The sequence below is a fragment of the Phacochoerus africanus genome, chromosome 1, assembly GCF_016906955.1.
Source record: "Phacochoerus africanus isolate WHEZ1 chromosome 1, ROS_Pafr_v1, whole genome shotgun sequence".
Classification (NCBI taxonomy): domain Eukaryota; kingdom Metazoa; phylum Chordata; class Mammalia; order Artiodactyla; family Suidae; genus Phacochoerus; species Phacochoerus africanus.
This window is the reverse complement of record NC_062544.1, coordinates 148,586,081-148,609,767: the sequence shown is the minus strand read 5'-3', so window position 1 is coordinate 148,609,767 and position 23,687 is coordinate 148,586,081. Positions and strand designations below refer to the sequence as shown.

The 23,687-nt window shown below is 39.8% G+C and overlaps 1 protein-coding gene across 6 annotated transcripts in view; it reads right to left on the bottom strand.

Moving 5' to 3' along the window:
- PPARG (peroxisome proliferator activated receptor gamma) overlaps positions 1-20,273 on the bottom strand; it is a 134,204-nt gene extending 113,931 nt beyond the window's left edge. Inside the window, exon 1 of one of the 6 annotated variants that reach the window (XM_047781081.1) lies at positions 20,131-20,273. Coding sequence is in view for 1 of the 6 variants with exons in the window: in XM_047781101.1 (XP_047637057.1) it covers positions 19,346-19,487 (142 nt within the window). In the remaining 5 variants the exon portion in view is untranslated. Of the gene's footprint in view, positions 1-19,096; positions 19,296-19,345; positions 19,521-20,130 lie in introns of those variants that run through there. The other 5 variants (XM_047781119.1, XM_047781101.1, XM_047781128.1 and 2 more) reach the window with 5 other exon arrangements.
- Between the last annotated feature and the right edge of the window lie 3,414 nt (positions 20,274-23,687).

Below are 23,687 nucleotides of genomic sequence, written 5' to 3'. Positions count from 1 at the left end.
ATCTAGGAAATGACCTTTTATTTATTTGTTTATTTTCTTGTCTTTTTTTGTCTTTTTGTTGTTGTTGTTGTTGCTATTTCTTGGGCCGCTCCCGCGGCACACGGAGGTTCCCAGGCTAGGCGTCGAATCGGAGCTGCAGCCACCGGCCTACGCCAGAGCCACAGCAACGCGGGATCCGAGCCGCGTCTGCAACCTACACCACAGCTCACTGCAACGCCGGACTGTCAACCCACCGAGCAAGGGCAGGGACCGAACCCGCAACCTCATGGTTCCCAGTCGGACTCGTTAACCACTGCGCCACCACGGGAACTCCGGAAATGACCTTTTAAAACCAACTTTTCTAAGGATGGAGGAAGAGGGTATTGTGCTGGCAAATGAAAATTCTCTTTGCTGTACTGGGGGAAGGTAAAAGTGTAACAACACTTCCAAATGACTAATTTTTATCCCGTTGAACAAAATACATGGGTCTGCCACTGCTTTCCCCTTCCCCAAACTGCTGATTGATTCTATTCCAGGCCAGACTCCAGATGAACCAATGACATTCTTCCCTAGATTTTTACAATATTCATATAAAACTTGCTATTAAATTAATGTCTATATCTTGAGATGACAAAATAAAATGACTTTATTTGAATTAAGAGGCATTTAAGAGAAAAAGAAAAATGGAAATAAAGAATCTCCTAACAATGGTTGGTTTTAAGTGATGGTGGTATTACTGAATATATATGAAAGATTTGGTTGATCTAATTAATTCACCTTGTTATCAAGTAATGAGAATAAGTACTGTCAAGTTGCTCACTGCTTACAAGACACATCAACCAACTTGCAGTGAACAAGAACAACTAAAAGCTTAGACCTACTCCACAGTTACACCTGTGTAGATGGACTGGTGCTAGGAGCATGGCGTGTAGGTAGCTCACTCTCTGGCAAGTTAAATACTGGAAAATTAGGCTCTTGCTAAAGTGGCAGGACAAGGCGGCTGGGTTCAGGCTGCTCAAGTTCAAATCCCAGTTTTATCACCTGGCAAGCTATTTTTACCGCTCTGAGTTTGAGTTTCTTCTGTCTGCAAGATAGAGATAATAGTGTATACCTTTTATGGTTTATTGGAAGAATAAAATGAGATAATGTATGAAAGGTACTTAAAATAGAGCCTGCTACAGAACTTGTGCTCAGTAAATATTATTAATATCAAAGGCTAAGCTACTTTTTTTTGGTGCTTGAGATAATTAAGGAAGAGTCCTTTGGAAGGATAGGTAAATGACAATTTAGATGAGAATTTAAACTGTGGCATAGACAAGTAGAGACTGAGTGGGAAGAAAGCACTCTCTAAATGTGAAATCATATGATTACATGTATAACCAATCAAAAATGAAGTTACCCAGGAGTTCCTATTGTGGCTCAGTGGTAACGAACCTGACTAGCATCCATGAGGAGACGGGTTTGATCCTTGGCCTCACTCAGTGGGTTAAGGATCCGGCATTGCCGTGAGCTGTGGTATAGGGCAAAGATGTAGCTTGGATCTGGCATTGCTATGGCTGTGGCGTAGGCCAGTGGCTACAGCTCTGATTCGACCCCTAGCCTGGGAACCTCCCTATGCTGTGGGTGCGGCCCTAAAAAGCAAAAAATAAAATAAAATGAAATAAAATAAAATATGAACAAAACAAATACCCCAGCTCTCGTGTAATTGTGCAAATAAAGATGTAATAAAAAATTAGATGATCCTAAAGGATCTTATGACATATTTGATATACGTACCATTTGGAAAAAAGAGAATCTAAGGTTGTTAAAGACAATTAGGAGCTATTTCAACAAGCTACTGTGCTTTACTAGGACTTATGAACTAAGGTCTAATGAGCCTTTTTCTTCATATTTGAGGATTATTGATTCATTAATCTTTTAAAAATCAATCAAAATCCATCAATTTTATTTTGTCTCAGAAAGAGCAGTATAAGCATTTTGGTTACATTACATTCAGAGTAAAAACATTTCTAATGTAAGGCATGATAACTATGGTTGATAATGCTATATTATCTAACCAAAATTTGCTAAGAGAGCAAAACTTAACACCAAAAAGGAAAAAGGTCTATTTGTGAGGTGTTGGATGCTAATTCCCAAAGGGACAGAAGCTGTTCACAATGTATAGATATTTCAAACCACTGCAATGTGTATTTTAAATATCTTACAATTTTATGTCAACTATACTCAATAAAGAAAAAGAATCCCTACTTCATCATTTGATTAGTAGATAAAAATACATTTCATTGCAACACTCTAGTTAAAGACCAAAGACAGAGATAATAGGAACTGGGAAACCAGGAAAGGAAGAGAGTCATCGGAGGGAGAGAAAAGGAAGGGAAAAAAGAGACAGAATATGGAAACACCAGGAAAGGGTGGGGGGGAAGGTGGAACAAGAGAGCATGATAACTGAAGGGCAGAGGGAGGGAACCGGGAGGCAGGAGGAGGAAGGTGGAGTGGAGGAGCTCCAGAGGAGTCACAAGTAATGACGTTTCCTATTTGAGCTCAGCTGGTAACTGAGGACACAGGCATTAGAAAGAGTCGTTGTCGTTATTTTAAATACCATCCAGAAATTAAGAAGTCCCTGCAATGATTGAATCAAAAGTATTCACACTAGTTGCCTAATATGGATGCTGCTTCACAAAACTCTGCTTTGCTCTGAACTCCCATTTCCCCTAGTTCTGTGCCTCTGCTCACGGCAATTTCCCACCTGAAATGCTTGTCCACCATCTCCCCACATGTGATGAATGATATTCAATAGATATTTGCTGAGCACCTACTATAGGCCAGGCACAATGTTCTAGGCATAATTCAGAAGATTTCCCAGATTTTAATGAAAAGTATAAGCTGTTTTAATAACACACAATGAAAATGGGCTATTTTAACAAAACATTCTACTAGACCTGCAATGAAATGAATTTTTCTCTTCTATTTTTTTTTTCTCCTAAGATCAAACCTTTTTCATCACCAGGTAACCACAGGCACTAAAACAATCCTTATGAAAATAATGTCCCTTATTCAGTTAGAAGCATTCCAGTATCCCCCACCCCACCCCAAATATAGTGAGGCTATCACTCCTATATAGAAGTTTAAATCTTCGGATCCTCCCAAATGCCATGAATCTGTAATCATTTTAGCTGCTAAAACGTGGACGATAACAGCTTGAAGCTTGTAATAACTGAGTGAAGTAAGTTGAATAGAAAAGTTACTTGAACTTTCACTCACATCAAAATGGAATCTGAACATTCCCAAAAGGCGTAAGTCCTGCCTGGTCTTGTTCAACCACGGCATTACATCACAGGAGTGAGAACAAATGATTTAAGGATCAGCAGCCTGACTGTGATTTACGTAACACACTTCTGCAGAAATTAGTGTTGCTTGCGAAAACCATCACGTGGAGGAGGAACTTACTACAAATATTAAAATTAGAAATAAATGACGGCTGAGAAGGCATGAGAGAACAGGACTTTCCTTAAAAAGAACTGTGGACCTAACTGCAAAGGTATGTTTAAAAATCAAATTTGCATTCAAACTTAGGGAACTGTAATTACAAGTGATGATGAAAATGGCAGTATACACTGGTACTCCAGCACAGTCAATTAAGAAAGAAATAGGAATATAACCTGCAAAAATGCTTCATTACTAGGCTGTACACCTAAAACTAGCATGGTGTCATAAATCAACTATAATTTTTTTTTTTTTTTGGTCTTTTGTCTTTTCAGAGCCATACCCTCGGCATATGGAGGTTCCCAGGCTAGGGGTCTAATTGGAGCTACAGCTGCTGGCCTACACCACAAACACAACATCACCAGATCCGAGCCACATCTGTGACCTACACCACAGCCCACGGCATCGCCAGATCCTTACCCCACTGAGTGAGGCCAGGAACTGAACCTGCAACTTCACGGTTCCTAGTCGGATTCTTTTCCATTGCGCCACAACAGGAACTCTTTTTTTTTTTTTTTTTTTGCGTTTTCTAGGGCCGCACCCATGGCACATGGAGGTTCCCAGGCTAGGGGTCGAATCAGAGCTGTAGCCACCGGCCTACACCACATCTACCACAACGCGGGATCTGAGCTGTGTCTGCGACCTTACACCACAGCTCAAGGCAATGCCAGATCCTTAACCCACTGAGCAAGGGCAGGGATCGAACCTGCAACCTCATGGTTCCTAGTTGGATTCGTTAACCACTGAGCCACGACAGGAACTCCTCAACTATACTTTAATTTTTAAAAAAAAAGAAATAAATATGTTCTATTAGGTTAATGTTATAGAAGAAGGAAAGTTCCCTTAAAGTTGGAAGGGGCTTTATAGGCTCCCTAATTCATTTCTCCTATCAAAAAAGACTTCTTGGCAGATGGTCATTCAGATTCTGCCTGAAAAATCTGTGCTGACAAAGCACTCACTTCCTCCCAAGGCAGTCTCTCCCAGTGTTGGACAGCTGTCATCCATCGGATTCTTTCTTTACACTGAGCTCAAGTCTGCCTCCCTTTAATGCTAATCATCCTTCAACAAGGACTGTCTATGCCACAGGAACTCGGGAAGGGACCAGTCTGCCTTGCTTACTGCTCTCATTCAGGACTAGCACCAACACGTGGCACAGATCAAAGTGCCATAAAAATGAGCCATAAAAATACATAAATGGCTGATGACTGCCCTACAGGACCCAGTCACTAAATCCAGTCCATCTGTCCTTTAGGGCAGTGTGGCTCAAACTCTGGGATGAAGGCATTTTTAAATCTTTTCAATCCATTGTTGATACTCAGGATAAAATGCAAAACCATGTGCTTGAATGTCATGACAACATAAACTTTTTATTTTTTCATTGAGTGTCTGTTTTTTGTTTTTCTTACTGAAGTATAGTTGACTTACAGTGTTGGTTAGTTTCAGGTGAAGAGCAAAGTGATTCAGTTATACACATATTCTTTTTTTAAAAATTTTTCGGCCATGCCCAAGGCATGCTGAAGTTCCCGGGCCAGGAGTCAAACCCGCACCACAGCAGTGACATGGCCAGATCCTTAATGTGCTGCAACACCAGGGAACTGTGTACAAACACACACACACACACATACACACACACACACATATTTCTTTTCAGAGTCTTTTCCATTATGGTGTATTACAAGATATTCAATGTAGTTGCCTGTGCTACATAGTAGGACCTTACTGTTTATCTATTTCATGTAGAGTAGTTTGCATCTGCTAATCCCAAACTCCTAATTTATCTCTCCCACCTCATTCCTCTTTGGTAACCATAAGTTTTTTTTCCAATACAAATGTTTTTAAAGGCTAATCCTCCAACCTGTGCCTCCCCTGAGCTAGTCAGCAGCTGAGAGTGTGGACAGCACCAGGGCACAGACCTTCCTTGGAAGCTTCTCCCTGCTGAGCAGTGTCCCTCTCCTTTTCTCTCTCTGTGTTCTGACAGGCCCTCCTCATGTTTCATCCAGATTCTGCGATAGCCTCCTAGCTGCTTGCCCTGCATGCTACCTCCAAATTAATCTTTGATTAAATCATCTCACTCTTATCCTCATGACCTGGAATCTCAACACTCCCCCTCCTTGGCCTGCCTTCCAGGCCTTTCTCATCTGACCTACCAGCTACGTCTCTGATCGTACTTCTCACTCCTCACACTGACATACCGTCCACTTCAAATGGGAGGATCTTGGCCAAGTGACCCCCAGAACCAAGCTTATTTACTAGTCCAGGCTTTGTTTTCTCACACTGCAAATTCTTTCCCTCACTTCTTAGGCTATCTTGAACCCCAACCTTTTTTTTTTTTTTTTTTAGGTTAAGTTCATATATATAAATGAACTACCTTAGAGTGTACAATGATATTTAGTACACTCTTAAAGCTGTGCAACCATCACCCCTACTGAGTTCTAAAACATTTTTATCACTCCTGAAGGAAATCCTGTACCCATTAAGCTGTCCCCGCACCCCGCCCCCCCCAACCCATGCCCTGGCAACCACTAATCTGCTTTCTATCTCTCTGAATCTGCCCATCTGGATATTTCATATTAATGGAGTCATACTTTGATTCCTTTCTGTTTCTTTCCCTGTATATCTTAAAGTTTAATTTTCTTAAGTTACACTGTCAATCCTTCAATTTTTGCCCTCTAGTTCAACTCCCAACTCCGCTACAGGCTTGTCCTGGGTTTACCTTCTACTCCACACTGATCTCACCATTCTCTGAGTTGTCGTAGCATTTGTTTCCTGCCTTCTTTAGTCCTTAATCACAGACTGCTCTTAATTGCTGGCTGGCTGCTTCAATGTTAGTCCTTTCTGATTCATGTAGATTATAAACTCCTAGTTCTAGGAGCTTGGGTGTCACCCTTTGTGCCTGGAACCTACTGAACCTGTATGCAGCTCATTGGGTCTGACTGTACACGAACGAGGAGTAAGTTAGGGAAACTGAAGTCTGGCACATTAGTGAGAGAGAGCTTCAGCTCTTTACCCCTCCTATTGAGCTCCCACCTCCCGCCACTGTGCTTCTCTTGCGCTGCTGTAGGTACAGGTACAGGACACTTCTTTGCCCTGGTAGGAGATGAGCAGGTGTGGCTGCAGGAAGATGATGGCAGGGTGTCCAAGGGTGGAGAGGGTGCAAATTCCCTGCGCTGATCTCTCACTGAGCTACTTCTACCTTTGTTCTACATCCACAGATGAAGGCCTCCTGAGGAAAGTGGTTGTGCAGAGATGTCACAAGGCCACATAAAAAAGGCTCGTCTAATTATTTTGCTTTGATATATAAATCAGTTTCTTTGTCTGGCTTTTTTGATTTGAAGTGGCTCATAAATGCATATCTACCTTGTAAAAGGAGATTAACTGTTAAATAATTATGGTGATAATAGTTATGATTCATATATGAAAGAGCTGAGCATATAATTATTTTATATATTATAAACAAATTAATAGGCCAAAACTTACCATGTTTTATCTAACAAATGACAAAAAGTTTGAAGGGGAATCAGTTTTATTTTAGGCATGAGTAATAAGTTCAAATAACATTTTGTATCACACATTATTATGAACTTTTCTCCATCTGTAGTACTAATCAGAATTTGCTACAGTTGCCACTGGAAGCCTTCAAACAAGAAGGTAAAACAGTGTTCTGACCCTTAGGCCATTTAAAACCTGTTCGTCTGACCAGAACAAGTAAAAGATCAACAGAGAATACTGAAGTCTATAATTAACATTTTTTCCCCTTCATATCCCATTTTGCCTGCTTTAGGAGAGTAAAATGGAAATCTCTTTTGGCATGAAATTCATATCGTTGCACATTACAAGCAATGTTAAATAAAATAAAAATAAACATTTTAGAGAGTAATTAGGGAATTCCCTAAATAAGTGGAGAAGAGCAGCACTGAAAATCTCACACTGAAAAAAACCCCAAAAGTTGTCCTCAAAATCAAGCCAAGTTTAAAAGCATTTATAAAGTACTTATGATGTGCCCAGTGCCCCGTACTGTAGGCTGTGAATTAGGGAAGGTATGTAGGACCCATATATGTAAGAAGAATAAGAAGAACCACAATATTCATTCCTGCCCTCCAGGAATTCACAATCTTGGTTTGTACACAGAACTTCCACATAAAACTTATAAGACATGACAGCAAACAATCAGCAAATACAATGTGTAATGTAGAATCTGGAATGTGCTAAATTACATTTCAGACTAGATCTACCTTCTAATTTTGTTTTACTTCAGCTAAGATTAAAATCAATTTGCATTTTTTTAATTCAACAGCTGGTGGCCAGGGTAAATATTTCATACACTTTTTTTTTGTCTTTTGTCTTTTCAGGGCCACGCCCATGAGGTTCCCAGGCTAGGGGTCTAATCGGAGCTGTAGCTGCTGGCCTACGCCAGAGCCACAGCAACACAGAATCCAAGCCGCGTCTGTGACCTACATACACCACAGCTCACGGCAATGTTGGATCCTTAACCCACTGAGCAAGGCCAGGGATCGAACCCAAAACCTCATGGTTCCTAGTGGGATTCGTCTCCTCTGAGCCATGGCTGGAACTCCAAATTTAATGTGCATAATAAAAACAAAATAATTGTATGTCTGTATTGTGCTTTGTCAGGATCAGAGATCATTCCAGCAGGCCTGGTCAGCATGAATCATGTGAATGGCCTAAAGACACAAGCATGCCAATATGCTGTGTTCAATCACTTAAACTTTTTCTCAGTGAGTACTGAGTGTGGTTATTTGCCTGCCTAGTGCTAGATGCCGGTTTCACCCACCCGGTCTGAAAAGCACCTGTCTCAAGATCTACAAGGCTATGTCACCAGGTGGGCAGAATTTGTTTCCTATATAACGATAATCAGTGCTGAAAAGCAAGTGGTCATTTGGATAAGTGTTTACAGATTTTGAATAAACTGTGGTGGAATTTGCAAAATTTGAAGGTTTTGCAGAAACAGACTCACAAACACAGAAAACAAACTTATGGTTACTACCAAAGGGGAAAAGGGGAAGAATAAATTAGGAGTTTGGGAGTAAAATATACACACTACTATATATAAAATGGGTAACTCGGAGATCCCGTCCTGGCTCAATGGTTAACGAATCCGCCTAGGAACCATGAGGTTGTGAGTTTGATCCCTGGCCTTGCTCGGTGGGTTCAGGATCCGGTGTTGCCGTGAGCTATGGTGTAGGTCACAGACGCGGCTCGGATCCTGTGTTGCTGTGGCTGTGGTATAGGCCGGTGGCTACAGCTCTGATTAGACCTCTAGCCTGGGAACCTCCATATGCTGAAGGGGCAGCCCTAGAAAAGGCAAAAAAGACAAAAATAAATAAATTAAAAAAAAATGAAATGGGTAACCCAAAAGACCTTCTATACAGCATAGAGAACTATACCCACATCTCGTAATAACCTATAACAGAAGACAATGTAAGAAAAGAATATACATATATATATTAGATATATAATATACATGTTATACATACACATATCTATATGTATCTATAATTAACATTTTAGATAATCACTTTGCTGTACACCTGAAACAGAACATTGTAAATCACCTATATTTCAATACAAATTTTAAAAAATATTTTAAAAATATGAAGGTTTTGGTCACCTCTGCATCGAGATGCACCCGTATTTCATGTCTATATGTGAAAAACTGATTTAATTTAACTTCATACAAATTCTTTCAAAATCTATTTTCCTTATCATTTTTTCCAAAACTTTCGTGTTGCTCAGAATTTATTTCTATGTGGTCAAGAAGATATTTCCTGTGAATTTAAAAACAGACTGAAATGGTACATAAATGGATTGTGAATAAAGAAGTTGGAAATAGCTATAATACTTAAATTGCCTAAAGGACGGTCATTTGAAATAAGATCTGGTTCTCCTTTTACCCAAATATTATATTCCAAATACGTAAAAGTTCTAAATATGCTTTTAAGGGTAAGTAGCTAACTTTATTTCCCATGAAAAAAAGATGTAAAAAAATTTAATGGGATAGTCCCAGTGAAATTTGTTTCATATTTTTGTTAGGTGTAAATAAATTTTTTTTGTAAAATTGTAAACTACATTGACTTGGATCATCAACCACTTAAATATATCCATTTTGAGAACATAAAATAAATAACTCTTCTGCAAAGAGAATAGGTACCTCATCACCTGGATTTTCAAGAATGATTAATAGCTTATTAACAAAAAAATGCGTTCCTACATCCTTTGCTAATAAACTTTCTTACTAAGAATTAAAATAATACATTATACATAATATGTGATGCAGACTATATACATATAACCTAAAATAATATAATAATAAGAGATACAGGAAAAATATTCAAGGACACAGGTTTTCCCCTACTTCACACCCAACTCAAAGACAGGCACCTTGCCTGGTCACAAGACAAGGATTAGACAATTGCCTCCTCTTAGTCACCATCTCTCCCACTAATAACCCTGTTAAATCTAGATACCAATAATCATGAATTTCAGGAGGAATATAATTGGTCTGTCTTGTTCATTGCTTTATCCTCCTTCTCTAAAACAGCTCTTGGCACAAAGTAAGAGCTCAGCAAATCTCTGCTAAATAAATAAACCTTCATTAAAAAGGTGCTGCTTCTCAGTATATTTGTTCCTGGAGGTATCGTCACCAATTCTGTGTTCCTCACAAATTCTGAAAGCCATAAACTGAGTTTGTTAGCTGAGGTGTGCCTTGGGCTGTATTAAGGATTAAATCAGCAGAAATGGAGGAGGGAGAAAGGAAAGAGAAATACTTAGTATCCCTGATGTAAAATTTCTAAAATGGGGAGTTCCCACTGTGGTTCAGCAGTAACAAACCCAACTAGTTTTCATGAGGATCCCTGGCCTCGATCAGTGGGTTAAGGATCCGGCGTTGATGTGAGCTGTGGTGTAGGTGGAAGAACAGCTTGGATCCTGTGTGGCTGTGGCTGTGGCTGTGGCATAGTCAGCAGCTGCAGCTCCGAATGAACCCATAGCCTGGGAACTCCCATATGCTGCAGGTGTGGGCCTAAAAACCAAAAAACAAACAAACAAACAAATAAAAATTCTAAAAAGCTTTTAAAACTTTGCTTTCATCTCAATAAAGGTGGTTATTCCTAAGACATCATGATGATATGAATTTTTCAAAAGAAGTTCAAAAAAAGACAAGAAAAATGTAACCTATAATCTGGGTCAAAGGCAAAACTACCTAATTTTCCCTTTGGGATTTCTAGAACAATGCAACAGAAAAAAGAAAAAATTAATTAAGTCAAAGGATATTGCTCTGTGTGTATGTATAGTATGCATATATCTGTCTGTGTATATATACCACTGTGTATATGTATGCCTGTTATCTGTCTCTATATATCTATATCTCTCAGTGGTCTAACAAGACTTTGGGAAACCTCCACTCATTTGCTACTTTAAAGCTCTTGTTATTTTAAAAATTATCACAAATATACCAAGTTCTCATAATGACCATTTGTAGTAGAAGTTTATCTTCACAACCTCCTGCATCAGCTTTTTATAGTTACAAATTCAGTGTTTCCTCAAGAGTTGAAAAACAAATAACTCTATCACAGGATTATTTAATTTGGGGGAAAAAAAAACCCTTAACAGATACACACGTTTTTTAGAAAAAGACTTTAGAAAAAGGGGATGGCTTGAAAAGAATAACTCTAGAAACTATTGTTAAAAAGCTCTTTGTTGGTGTTTACACTTAAGATCGATAGAGCACAGGCCCAAAAAAATCAACAAAATCAAACCTTCTATATGGCTGAGAAAATGAAAAAGCTATAACTGAGATGGGGTATTTTTTCCTCCCATATAGAGGCTAATCAAACAGAGTCCAGAGAAGCCCAATATGTGCAATAAAATTAAGTATAAAATAAAACCAGATATAGCAGAAAATGTCATGTAGTGTCTTCATTATCTTTGATGGCTTTAAAGGAGTAAAATAACTAGAGAGTTCTCAATGTTTAATTTACTCTTTGCTTTACTGATCAGGGTCATAGGCATACTAAAAAAAAAGGAATAAATGTAGGCTTTTAATTGTAAAAGTAATTTTATATTACTGGTTAAACTTTGGGAAAGAGAGAAAAACATAAAAACAAACAAAACATCCCCTGTAACCTCATTATTTTTTTTTAAAAAACTGCCATAATTTTGTATAGTCCCTTCCAGGCTTTTCATATACATATGTTTATGTAAGGTGTGCTCAATAGTGCACATACATTTTTATGCTTTTTATTTAATATTTTTCAAATCTGCTATAGTATTCTAAGTTGTCATTGATAATTATATAACATTCCACATAGTGATTACACCATAGTTTACCTAACCATTCCCCTGATGTTAAATAGTTATTTCCAAATACTGCTTCCCATAACAATGTTTTTATGAAAGTCTTTGGGTATGTGGCTAGTCTTATATCCTCCATCTCTTTGGAAAAAATTTTAAAGTAGGGAGGTAAAGCATTAGAGTGGGCAATATAGGTATGGCCCAACTGCTTTTTGAGCAGCCTGAACTAAGTTACAGTGACATCAGCTCTACATAAGAGGACAGGTTTCTTCAGTTTCTGAATCATAGAATTTTAGAACTAAAAAAACCCCCCATCATTAACAATCACTAGGAATAGTATATTTTCTACTATTATTACACTGGAATTGAAGTTTACAAGTCCATATTTTGTAAGTCTGTTTAATGTGAGTCCTCTGGGGCCAGATCATCTCAGTGATTTCATAAAGTCTAGTCTTTGAAGTTGTAGCCTTTGAACCTGGACACTCAAGATTCCTGGTAACCATTTCAAGGTAAGAAGACCCAGTGATGCTCAGACTAAGGGCGTCAGTGAGCCTCTCTTAACACAAGTTTAGTGACAAGACTGACCTTCTCTAATAATAAAATGCCAAATGACAGTGGCAATTTTACAGGATGATCCCAAGAGATTCTACCATCAGGTAATACGGCAAGGACCTTAACTCTAGAAAGAGTAAGACCTACTAAAAATAATCCAGGCTAACAGCATTGACCATTGGGCTCCAGGCTCTCAGATGGGATGCAGGGATAATCCTGACTGTGAGGCCTCCAAACAGTATACATAAGAGTCTCCTGGAGGGTTGTCAAAAGACAGACTGCTGGAGCCCATCTCCAGAATTTCTCATTCAGTAGGTCTGGGGTGGGTCCTGAGAATCTGCACTTCTGCCAAGTTCCTGGATGATGCCGCTGTTGCTGGTCCAAGGACCACACTTTAGATTAATTCTTTATTCTTTTTAAAACACGTATTAAGTACCTAATAAGTACCACACTATATGCTAGAGGTAGAAGGATGAATAAAACCAGTCAGTATCTGCCTCAAGAAATCTATAATCTATATTTTTGTGGACATTGTATTGCCTGAGTCCTAAAAGTCAACAAACTTGGACCTTATTGAAAATAAAGTTTAAAAATACATTGTATTGCTTTTAAATAAAGCCAGGATGTTTCTAATTAGTTCCAAATGCTTTAGGAAAACATGTAGTAATCCTACATTGGCAACTCCCTGGGTGTTTCCTGCACTCTTCTGGATTTTATTAACATATGCAAATAATTTGCTACAGTGCCTTCTTCATTTATATATACACCACTCACATATTTGTTCTCTTTCATTATCTACCATATAGAAAAGAGAAGGATTTGATACAAGTACTTTTCCGCACACAAAAACTAGTTTACAAAAACCAAGTAATTATCAACTGACAGAAAAGAACAACATTGCGTGAGCTAAGATGTGAGGCTTCTCTGATTTAGATTTAGACTTCAGCAATACTGTGAAAACGTGAATGATAAGTAAGCAATATGCTTAGTCATAGGCATGAGGGTGGCCCATACTTAACAGTTAAACAGCACCTATCAGCTGATTCACAGAATTAATGAACTTGCTTTTGAGGTGGCTACTAAGCTTATATTTCTAACAGACATATAGTGGCTTCCCATAATATTTTTGGCAAAAAATAAAGTACATAAAAATGTTATGATCTGTGGACCTGCCAAAGTATTAAGCATTGCTTATACATCTTTGGCATATTTTTTTAATGACATGATTGAAAGATTCTTCTCATTTCAATTTATTGGAAAGCTACTTTAAAAGTCTGGAAGAACTACCTCATTAAGAGACTGGATAATTTGTCTAACATCACTAGGACAATAAAAAGACACAGTGAGAGGTAATATTCAGATATTTGATTACATGAACCAACTACTAACTCCTATCCTTAAATTTGATAAGATTTCCTAGATAATTGACATTTAGGAATAATAACTTTTTTTCTCTGAAGGAAAAAAGACGGCTCAAGGAAGAATTACAACCTGTGTGGATATTTAAGAGAACAATAAAGACACATATGGGAGAATACGTCCTTTCCTATCACTACTATTTCAAACGGCTATTTTCGTATTTGGTTTCACAAAGGTTGGCTTATACAGAAATGGGGACATGAACACTTTAATTTTATTTTTCCTCTTCCTGATTCCCTCTTTCAAATTGCAAGTGTGTTTACTATTCTTAATAAGTCTTGTTTTTAGGGGGCAAGCAAACCAGAAACTAATCTCTCAAATTTTTGCTGACGATGCCTTAAAGAATTAACCCTGAAGGAAATACTGGCATTTTGAAAGTGGACTCCAAACTTTCAAATGACACAGACAGTGTTGGAGGTGGAATGACGGCCAGCGGGGGTGGGGTCAAGGTTAAGGAGTTCTTTCCAGCACTCTGTCATTGCACCTGGTAGTCTGACAGGTATGCTTCCCCATTGCCTTCACTATAAAGGAATAATTATTCCTTAAACATACAGGAAAAGAATATCCTCCTTCCATTCACTTTCCCAGATTCCCTCCTGAAGCAACTTAGCCCAAGACAAGAAAGAACAGTGCTAAGGGGCAACTTTTAAATTTTTCTGTCTCTTTAGGGCCACACCACGTGGAAGCACATGGAAGCTCCCAGGTCGAATCGGAACTGCAGCTGATGGCCTACGCCACAGCCACAGCGATGCCAGAGCCAAGCCTCGTCTGCGACCTATACAGCAGCTCACGGCAACACGGGATCCTTAACCCACTCAGTGAGGCCAGGGATCAAACCTACGTCCTCATGGATACTAGTCGGAGTCTGTTACTGCAGAGTCACAGCGGAACTCCCAGGGGCAACTTTAGAATTTAAAACTATCCTGTCTATGACGTCACTGAAGGGAAGGGTGAATTCTTAGAAGCCAACCCTTTAATTCAGGTCTCGGTACAGTTACCGTGCGACCTGCTGTGTGTGGGAGATGAGCGCACACAGACGTGCCACACTCCCACTCAGGGTATTCCCCTATTTTTCTCCCTCCCTCCTATCTCCCTTCTCCTTATCTGCGGTAAACTGAAGGACTTCTCACCCTGGGTTTATGATAATCTGAACTCTTCAGAGAAGGTCAGGAAATGTGTCTCAAAAAGTCTTATCCACGTAGTATAATTCTCCTACAGGAGTCCACAAATTCAAGGGCTTTTTAAAATACTAGTTAAAACTCGTCATGGATTTATTTTCTAAAAATCAATGAAGTGCAGTAAAAATGTTTCCTAAACAAAACCCTGAATCAAACTGAACTAAACCATTCCAAGAGTCAGGGTAAATCTTCACTATAAGGTTTGAAATCTCTGTTTTAAATGATTCATGGTGCATGAACTGAATGACCTCATTTCTTTCCTTTTTATCTAAGAAATCGCAGTAGGGAAAAGAACTTCGGCACCCTGGCCGAAAAAAGGTTTTCAAGTGGAGAATGGCCTGGTCACTGGAACAGCCGAAGGTATAGCAAGGCTCTGAGAAAGCCCACATTATATCATCAAGAGAAGCGAAGTTAAGGCTGCTTCCCACTGCCCATCCGCAAAGGGGAAGCCATAAAGAAATGGAACACTCATCTACAGGCACTGGTCTACATCTTTCTCTGCCCTCTGCTCCCTTATCCTTATAATTCTGTCCCCACTTGGGCTCTGTAGTCTGCACACTCCTGGAACACAGAGCGGAGGTTCAGGCCTGGAACCAAATCCCTTACTTTCTTGCATAGGAGACATTTCACAATAAAATGTATCATATAAAATCCATAAGGAGAATTTAAAATTTATTATTTGGATGATGCACAGTTAATTATATGCTTTTCCAATGAGTCCCTACTAGTAAATTTGTGGGTTCCTGGGAGGCATATTTGCAAACCACTAAAAGCCTATTTTGTGGCTATATTTTGTTAGAAAGAGACACAATTTTTTCAAGCATAGTCACTAGTCTTTTAGGCTGCGATACCAAACTCTGTTTTGGTCTAAAGGATCATAGGCCTCACTATAAAACAAACATACATGAAGTACTCACAGGGTGCACTATAAAAATACGTAAAGAATAGAACCTTATCAAATAAAGGCACGACCTGCACCTTTCAGACACATTAAACATAAAAACTGATACAAAAGGACACGCGCTGTATCTACACAAGACCCACAAAGACGTTATCAATAAAACAAAATAATTCTTAGGCCAGCTTTTGTCCAAAGACATCAGAGGTTAGGAAATAACAATTTTAAACTGAATAATGAGGAAATATTTCATTTCAGAAACATTTTATAAATCGATCAGCACATAGCAAGCATTCTCTCCAATTCATTCTTAACAATAACCTCAAAATTAGTACTAGGATGAACTATTAATACTTGTAAGGAGTTAGCTCAATTAAATTCTCAGCCAAGGTCCTGTCATTTGAAATATATAGGTTTGCTGATAAAGTCTTAAAATCATACACACACACGCATACACACAAAACACAGAATTCTAATTCTTTCCCCATTTCATTGATGAGGAAATGGAGCATTAGAAAGGATAAGCGACTTGCCCTGCTAATAATCAAAGCAGTTAAAAATGTAAACATTCACATTGCGAATTAAATATTTGTTATTAAAATATAGGTGTGAACTGATTGTTGAAGAGAAATAGTAAGAATATGTAAACCCGTTTTTTAAAACAAAAAATAATTTATGTATAGGCTATTATGGGTAATAGTTATTGTCTTGACAATAGTTTTCCCCAAAATATCATCGATGGTATTTGAGCCAATTTTCTTCTAAGAACCTAGTTAAGTATTTGAGGTAAATAAAAATTAAAACATGACATTTTTATTAAATAAGCTTCAAAAGATAGGCCATATTAACTCCCCCAAATCTACCTCTGTATTGTGATAATATACAAATAGCAAATGAGAAAGACAAGGAATATTGCAAATAATCCTCAATTTAAAAATTCTGTCTAGAAAGCTATGAAGCTAACTGAAGTGTGATATGCTGGGGCTACCTATGTTTGCAAGGTGGTTATTTACAAATCTGGTACTTTTGTAGAGTCAAATTAGATCCATTTCAAAAGACCCTTGTAAGTATTTTAAAACTGCTCCCCTTTTTGCTGCCTTTAGGCCTTAAGAGAGAAAGAAAGAAACAGTTCAAGGGGTCCACTACTGCCATGTGGAGATCTGCTAGGAAAAATAAGAAAAACAAGTCAGAAATTCAGTGTAATAATTTTGAAGGTGGGGGGAGGGCATATGTTTATGCCTGTAGACTGGAGGCATACATCAAGTTTTCTTAATTAGTGATTTAAAAAAAATCTTCTACAGCTAATATTTATTTGGCATAATCCAATGAGACCAGAAACTTCTTCCAGTACTCTTGCTACACTTTATGACATTATTATATCTCCAATTTCAAGTGACAGTGAATTCATCAGAAGACCCGCAAATTAGAATAACCAACATTTTCTGTCCTACCTACTGGGCATATATAGATCCTATGAAAGAAGCAAAAGTAACAGACCAGGATATATAAAAGATTTGTAAAGTATTATATTAATATTCTTTTCCTAATTCATGAAAGTCTCCTGTTATTAACAACCATTTCATAATTTGAAAACTAAATGAAGTGTATTATTAACACTTGCGTATGTTTCCATGAATACACACAGCTTTCGCATGCATAATTATCTTGATAATTAAGGTTAGTGGCAAACATTCTTATTTTCAGAGAATTATAGGAGAGAGAAAATAAGCATTTGTTGATAGTCATATACCTTATTAATTAAGAGCAATTAGCTGTGATCTGTAATGTATTTCTAATGCATATTCCTATAGTCACACTTTTTTTCCTATATAAATTGTAATAACACAGGGATAATACAATTTTAATGTCATAGGGATTTGGGAATTAATATGGTGATTTTTTAAAGTACAATTTATCAGTTTTTAAATCGTACTTCTGAAAAATAGGCAAAGAAATGAACATTAAGGAAACCAGTTCCCTCAAAGTAAATAATATATTAAATTACTAAAAATGCCCATTGTAAAAATATATTCAAAGTATTTTAAGTTTAATAAAGAATGTTATGCTGGTGGGCTTTTTAGTTTTAATTTTAAAAAGAAATTATATTCTTTTAAATTTAAAAGAAAGAAAAAAACAGTCCCCAAAAAACTTAGCCTGGAATTCTCCAAACCTATACACTTCACTAATGCCATGCTTTTATAGTAATCATAAAGCAAGCAACAAACATTTAAATATGAAAAAGTTTTGATTTAAAAATCAAATCACCGGTTCTTTTTCCTTCCAGTGGTTTTCGGAAGATTGAGCGCTCAGTCACTAGTTGCGTCTTAAGATCTTCAAATTTATAATTATCAGCACGTGAAGTATCAAATATCATAATTTAAATAAAGGAGAATTATGAGAAGTACACAGGAAGACCAAAATGGATGGTTTTGTAAAAAACTTCTTTTGGCTAACAACATTCATTTTAAAATTTTGTATATAAAAGGATACTACGGAACCCTACTAACTTCAGAGTGAATCTGATTTAAAACAGACAACACAAAAAAACTTTTAAAACTTGAACAGGATCTTTTGAACTACCACTCTGAAAGCTAACTGGTAACATCTAAGAGTGTTTTCTCTAGAACGTTCATAGGAGTAGAAGGTATTTCTTTGAGAACCCACAGTGAGTGTCTATGTCAGTTTGTATTCCAGAAAGGTTTTCTCAATCACCTAGAACATCAGGAGGTCCTGCTTTTAGTCCACTGATGACTTAGCTATGGATAGGAAGACCAATACAGAATACCTGGGATCTGTCCAAGATCTGCTCAGGTTCTCCTAAAGGGTATCAGTCATTGCTTTCTCAATAACTCCAGTTACAATTTGCTTCATGAATGATAAAAACAGTTGACATGAAAATAATGTACTTCAAAATTGCATTTCTCCAGCAACAGGTTTCATACAACCCAGTTAATCACCCCGTCTGGTTTTACTTTCAGGAGATAATTTACACAAATTTTTATTTTGTCCCCAGTCTTGAAAGGAAAGGAAGAAAAACTTTAGCTTCTTCATGACAGACTACTGTTTTTCATTTTTTATTTCTCCTAAAATAATTTAGACTAATTTCCCAACAATCATTCTCAGACCCAAATGAATTAGATTCTCAAGGTAAAACAAGAACACAACAAAATACTGACCATAGAATATCACCATCATGATCATCATAATCATTATCTTGCAAATCCTGGACACATCACCAAAACATTTCAACAAAGCACAATTACGGCAGCCAACTCACCTAAGCAACGGGAGTTTAGAAGAATTTAGAAACGCAGCCTTCTGATTACCAGCAGAGGTAAAGGCCCCTTCTTTACCTAACTACTGACCTTATATAAAAGCAGCAGATAGGTTACTCCCAGTTTCTGCCTCCTTACCTTAGGCTCCTCCCCAAATACCGAGGAAAAAAGTACCACAAATACACACCCACTTTCCACCCCCTACACAGAGGGACCTGTGATTTCTGTTGAGCTGCCCCACCTCTACCTACCCCAGTTAGGCTTCAGAGAGCAGGGGTCGAGCCTGGCACGTGTAGGGGCCACAGCACCATCGTGCCACCCTCCCAACCACCTCAGGGTGGGAGGGCACCACCGCGTTCTCCATCCCCTGCCACCCGGAAAGCCAGCCCACATCCCCGGCCCCTCCACTCGGCTCAGGGCCAGCACGGTGCTTAAGGGCAACGGGACTGGGTGACCCAAAGTGCACTCCCAGCTTAGTGGTCATGAAGACTCCACAGATGGGGGGGTCACCGCCTGGGTGCTGCTGACCGAGCCTGACTCCGCGGCTGCAGGACGATCCCGCACGGGATCCCGCTCCCGAGCCCGAAGTTCCAGCGAGCAGCTCCCAAACACCAGCGCATCCTGGCCGGGGCGCGGGGACCCCAGTCCTTCTGGACAGCGGGGCAGGCGCGCGCTGAGGAGACGAACCGCGCGGGACGCACGGACTGGCGTACCCGGTGCGGTCCGCAGCTATCCACCGCGCGCAGCCCGTGTTCGCCGCCGCCCCGGGTGCTCGCTCCACGCCAGGACTTCTCCTCAGGGCGTGACGCTCGGCCGGGACCTGTCAGCCCCTGTGCCCTCGGACCCCGACCCCTCCGCCCCCGGCCACTCAGCCCGCGTCCCAGTCGGACCCCACCCCTCTGAGCGCGCCTCCGCCCCGGTCCCTCCGCCCGGCCCTCCCGAGCGCCCGACCCTCCGAGGCCCCGGACCACTCAGCGCGCCCCTCGCCCCGCACCCCACCCCCCTCCCCGAGCGCCGCGGACGGCCCGACTCTGACCTGCGGTGGTGGCCTGGCGTCCAGCTCCGGTGTCCGAGCGGCCGACCCGAGCGCCCCAGGCGGCGGCTCCCGCGCGGGCTCCCTGTGCGTTGGGCCCCGCCTGCAGGGGCCGCGCCGGGCCGACCGGGGGCGGGGGCGCGGGCGCGGGGCAGGGGGCGGGGAACGAACTGGCTCCGCCGCCCTGCGCACAGTAGGGCCCCTGCCCGCCGTGCCGACTTTCTGTGGCGCGCCTACTCTGCGCCCGGCGTTGCCTGTTCCTCACAACCGCCGCTGGGAGGCGACCCAGAAATGGTCCCATTTACTGAGCAGGGACCCGCCAGAGCCCAGAAAGATGCCCACGGTCACGTCGGGGAGAGCCCAAGTGTGGGACTCCAGACCCACTCTCTCACTCCAGGCCCGCAGGTTTCGCCTTCGTGCGGTGGTCTGCGGGTTTTTTTTTCCCCCAAGCTCTTTTCAATGACATTCTTTAAAAGAAAGGAAGAAAGAAATGAAAGAGTCTTTAGGATCACCTGGTTTTAACTCCATACTCAACGGCAGCGCACATTTTCAGCGCTCCCCCTTTCTCATTTCTACTTCCCACTGGTATTCATTAGTCACTTAAAGTGACAACGTTTTAGTTGTAAAAATTTAAACTATTCCTTAAACTCACTGGTAGAATTTTTAAGTCTTAAGCAGTGTTTCTTAGGCTGAGGGACCCGGACACATAGGGCGTGGGAATCTCAAGTTTCGGAGTTTGAGCAGCAGTTTGGGGCGCGCTGCCTCCTGCATGAACCGGGTGGACAGTGGGCGGGTTTGCTTCCTGCCCACCCCCCCTCGCTTTATCGTGATCTGTCCAAAGGGAATTGATAGATGCCCAACCAGAAAGCCTCTGGTCTTCTGGACTTGAGGCCTTACTTTCCTTGCCTTTTTCCAGTCTCATTTAGTGAACATCCTGTTCTGGTCCTTGGGGCGGCAAAGATGAACGAAATCTGATTACAAGATTACCAATTACTTGCCCAGAATGCTTTCCAGTCCTTTCGCGTCTTAATTTCTTGGGGGATATCGAGTTCTTTCTCTAGTGCAGAGAGCCCTTGTAGTTTGAAGTAAAAGTTTATGAGGATGGTTACCACCTGGGAGAAGATTCAGGGCTTAATTCAATAGATTCATGTACTCCACCTGTCTCCTAAAGCAGGAAGTTAAGAGCCATAGCTCTACAGAGACTTTAAAGAATTGTACTGATCACTGAAAACCTGCATTTCTTTGCCTGCCATTTAGGTAGGCAGGCTCAGCCTTCTACACTCAGGCATAGGAGTGCTACAGGCATCCTACTTCTTGATCAATCCAGAATCCCAATCTGCTTTTTTTTTTTTAATAGCTTTCTCGAAATGTAGCTTACAAAATCTAAAATTTAAATACTATATATTTTAAATGTACAATTCAGTGACTTTTAGTTTATTGACAGCGTTTTTTTCCCCAGTTTCATTGAGAAATATTTGGCATATATCACAGTATCAGTTTAAAGTGTAGAGTATGACGGCTCGATTTACATATATGGTGAAACAGTTACCACACTTGGTTTAGTTAACAACCATCACCTCATATAGATACCATAAAAATAAAAAAAAAATTCTCCTCGTGATAAGAACTCTTAGGCTTTAATCTCTTAATGACTTTCCTATATATCATATAGCAGCATTAACCATAGTCATCATGTTGTATATTGTATCTCTAGTGTTAAATTATTTTTTCTTCCACTTTATTGAGATATATTTGACATAGGGGCCTGCGTAATTTTAAGGTGTACGGCATAATGATTTGACTTCCATACACCATGGAATGATTATCACAATAACTTTAGTGAACATCCATCATCTCTAGTAGTAAGTTCTTTTATAACTGAAAGTTTGTACCTTTTGAACACCCTCCTTCACTTCCCCCTCCTCCCACCCCTGGTAACCACAGATTTATAGGTGTTAAATAATCTTTCAGCTGTTACATTTAGGCTTATGATCCATTTTGAGTTAAATTTTGTGTATGGTGTGAGGTGGGGCCAGTTTGCTTTTGGTGGGGAAATATCCATAATTCAACAATACTGACTAAAAGGAATCCCAACATAGGGAACTCATAATTTGTGCGACATTTTAGAATTGATCTGAAGAGTTTCTAACTTCCTTCCAGATTAAAAAAAAAGTGTGATTTTACAAAGTGATCTATATAGTCAGTGAAGTCTATAAATGTAAGAAGTTAAGAAATAGAAACAGGATTTCTCATCGTGGCTCAGCACGTTGAGAACCCAACTAGTATCCATGAAGATCCCTGGCCTCAATCAGTGGGTTAAAGGATCTGGTGTTGCTATGGCTGTGGCATAGGATGGCAGCTGCAGCTCTGATTTGATCCCTAGCTTGGGAACTTCCACATGCCACAGGTGCAGCCCTAAAAAGAAGAAAAAAAAATTTTTTTAAAGAAATAGAAATGGTATAAATCTCTTTTTTAAGTTACTGGTCTTGATCCATTAGTGGATTATGAAATCAATTTAGTATGTCATAACCAAATATTTTTTATAGGTCAAATAATATACAGAAGAGAAGAGAACAGAAATTATCAGAATGTACCTCCAGATTAAAGAAAGTGCTGCTTTTTGGGTTTCCGTTATGGCTCAGCAATAACAAACCCGCCTAGTATCCATGACGACTTGGGTTTGATCCTTGGCCTTTATCAGTGGGTTACGGATCTGACGTTTCCAGGAGGTGCAGTGTAGTTTCCCGAGTTGCTGTGGCTGTGGCTGTGGCTGGCAGCTGCAGCTCTGATTTGACCCCTAGCCTGGGAACTTCTGTATGCTGCAGGTGCAGCCATTAAAAAAAAAAAAAAAAAAAGTGCTGCTTAACTTTTGTGTTGTGTGTGTGTGTATACCAGGAGTTGGTGTAAATTACGTTTCTTACCATGGGGCCACATTTTCAAAAGTTGGGAAAAACATTGTAGAACTACAGTTGCAGAATTCTTTCATTCCCCCAAACATTTATTGAGTGCTTATTTTGTGCCAGGCCCTCTGCTAAGCGCTAGGCATAATATGATAAATAGTACATGGTCTCCACCCTGCAACAGTGCACACATGCAGTTCCATCTACAAGTAGTTTCTAGAGATAAAGGATTCTGCCTTTGTTCACTTTGTCCCCAACCACGAGGGCTTCTTTCAAAGATTGATGTTTGGTCCTGTAGCACTTATTGCTTTTGTAGTTAATGCTCAATTGCTTATCTCATTTGAGATTTGCAGACATATTTCTTCCAACTAGAGGAACTTTGTTCCCAGGTTCATAATTGCATAGTATGTTTATTATATGGGAAGGAAGTACAGGTCTAGTAGTGCAAGTTGGCCTTAAGTGAATTGATTCCCATTTTATTCCAACTCTACTTAAACTAGTCCTATGAACAGCCCTCAGGTATTTTTACATACTGGTAGATTACTTTTTAAGGGAAACATTTTAAACTATGATAGAACTTTTATTTTCCAGGCATTAGGCAAAACAGACTGTTGGCATCAAGAGTGAGTGACATTTAGCCATTTTTCAGATTGAATTTAG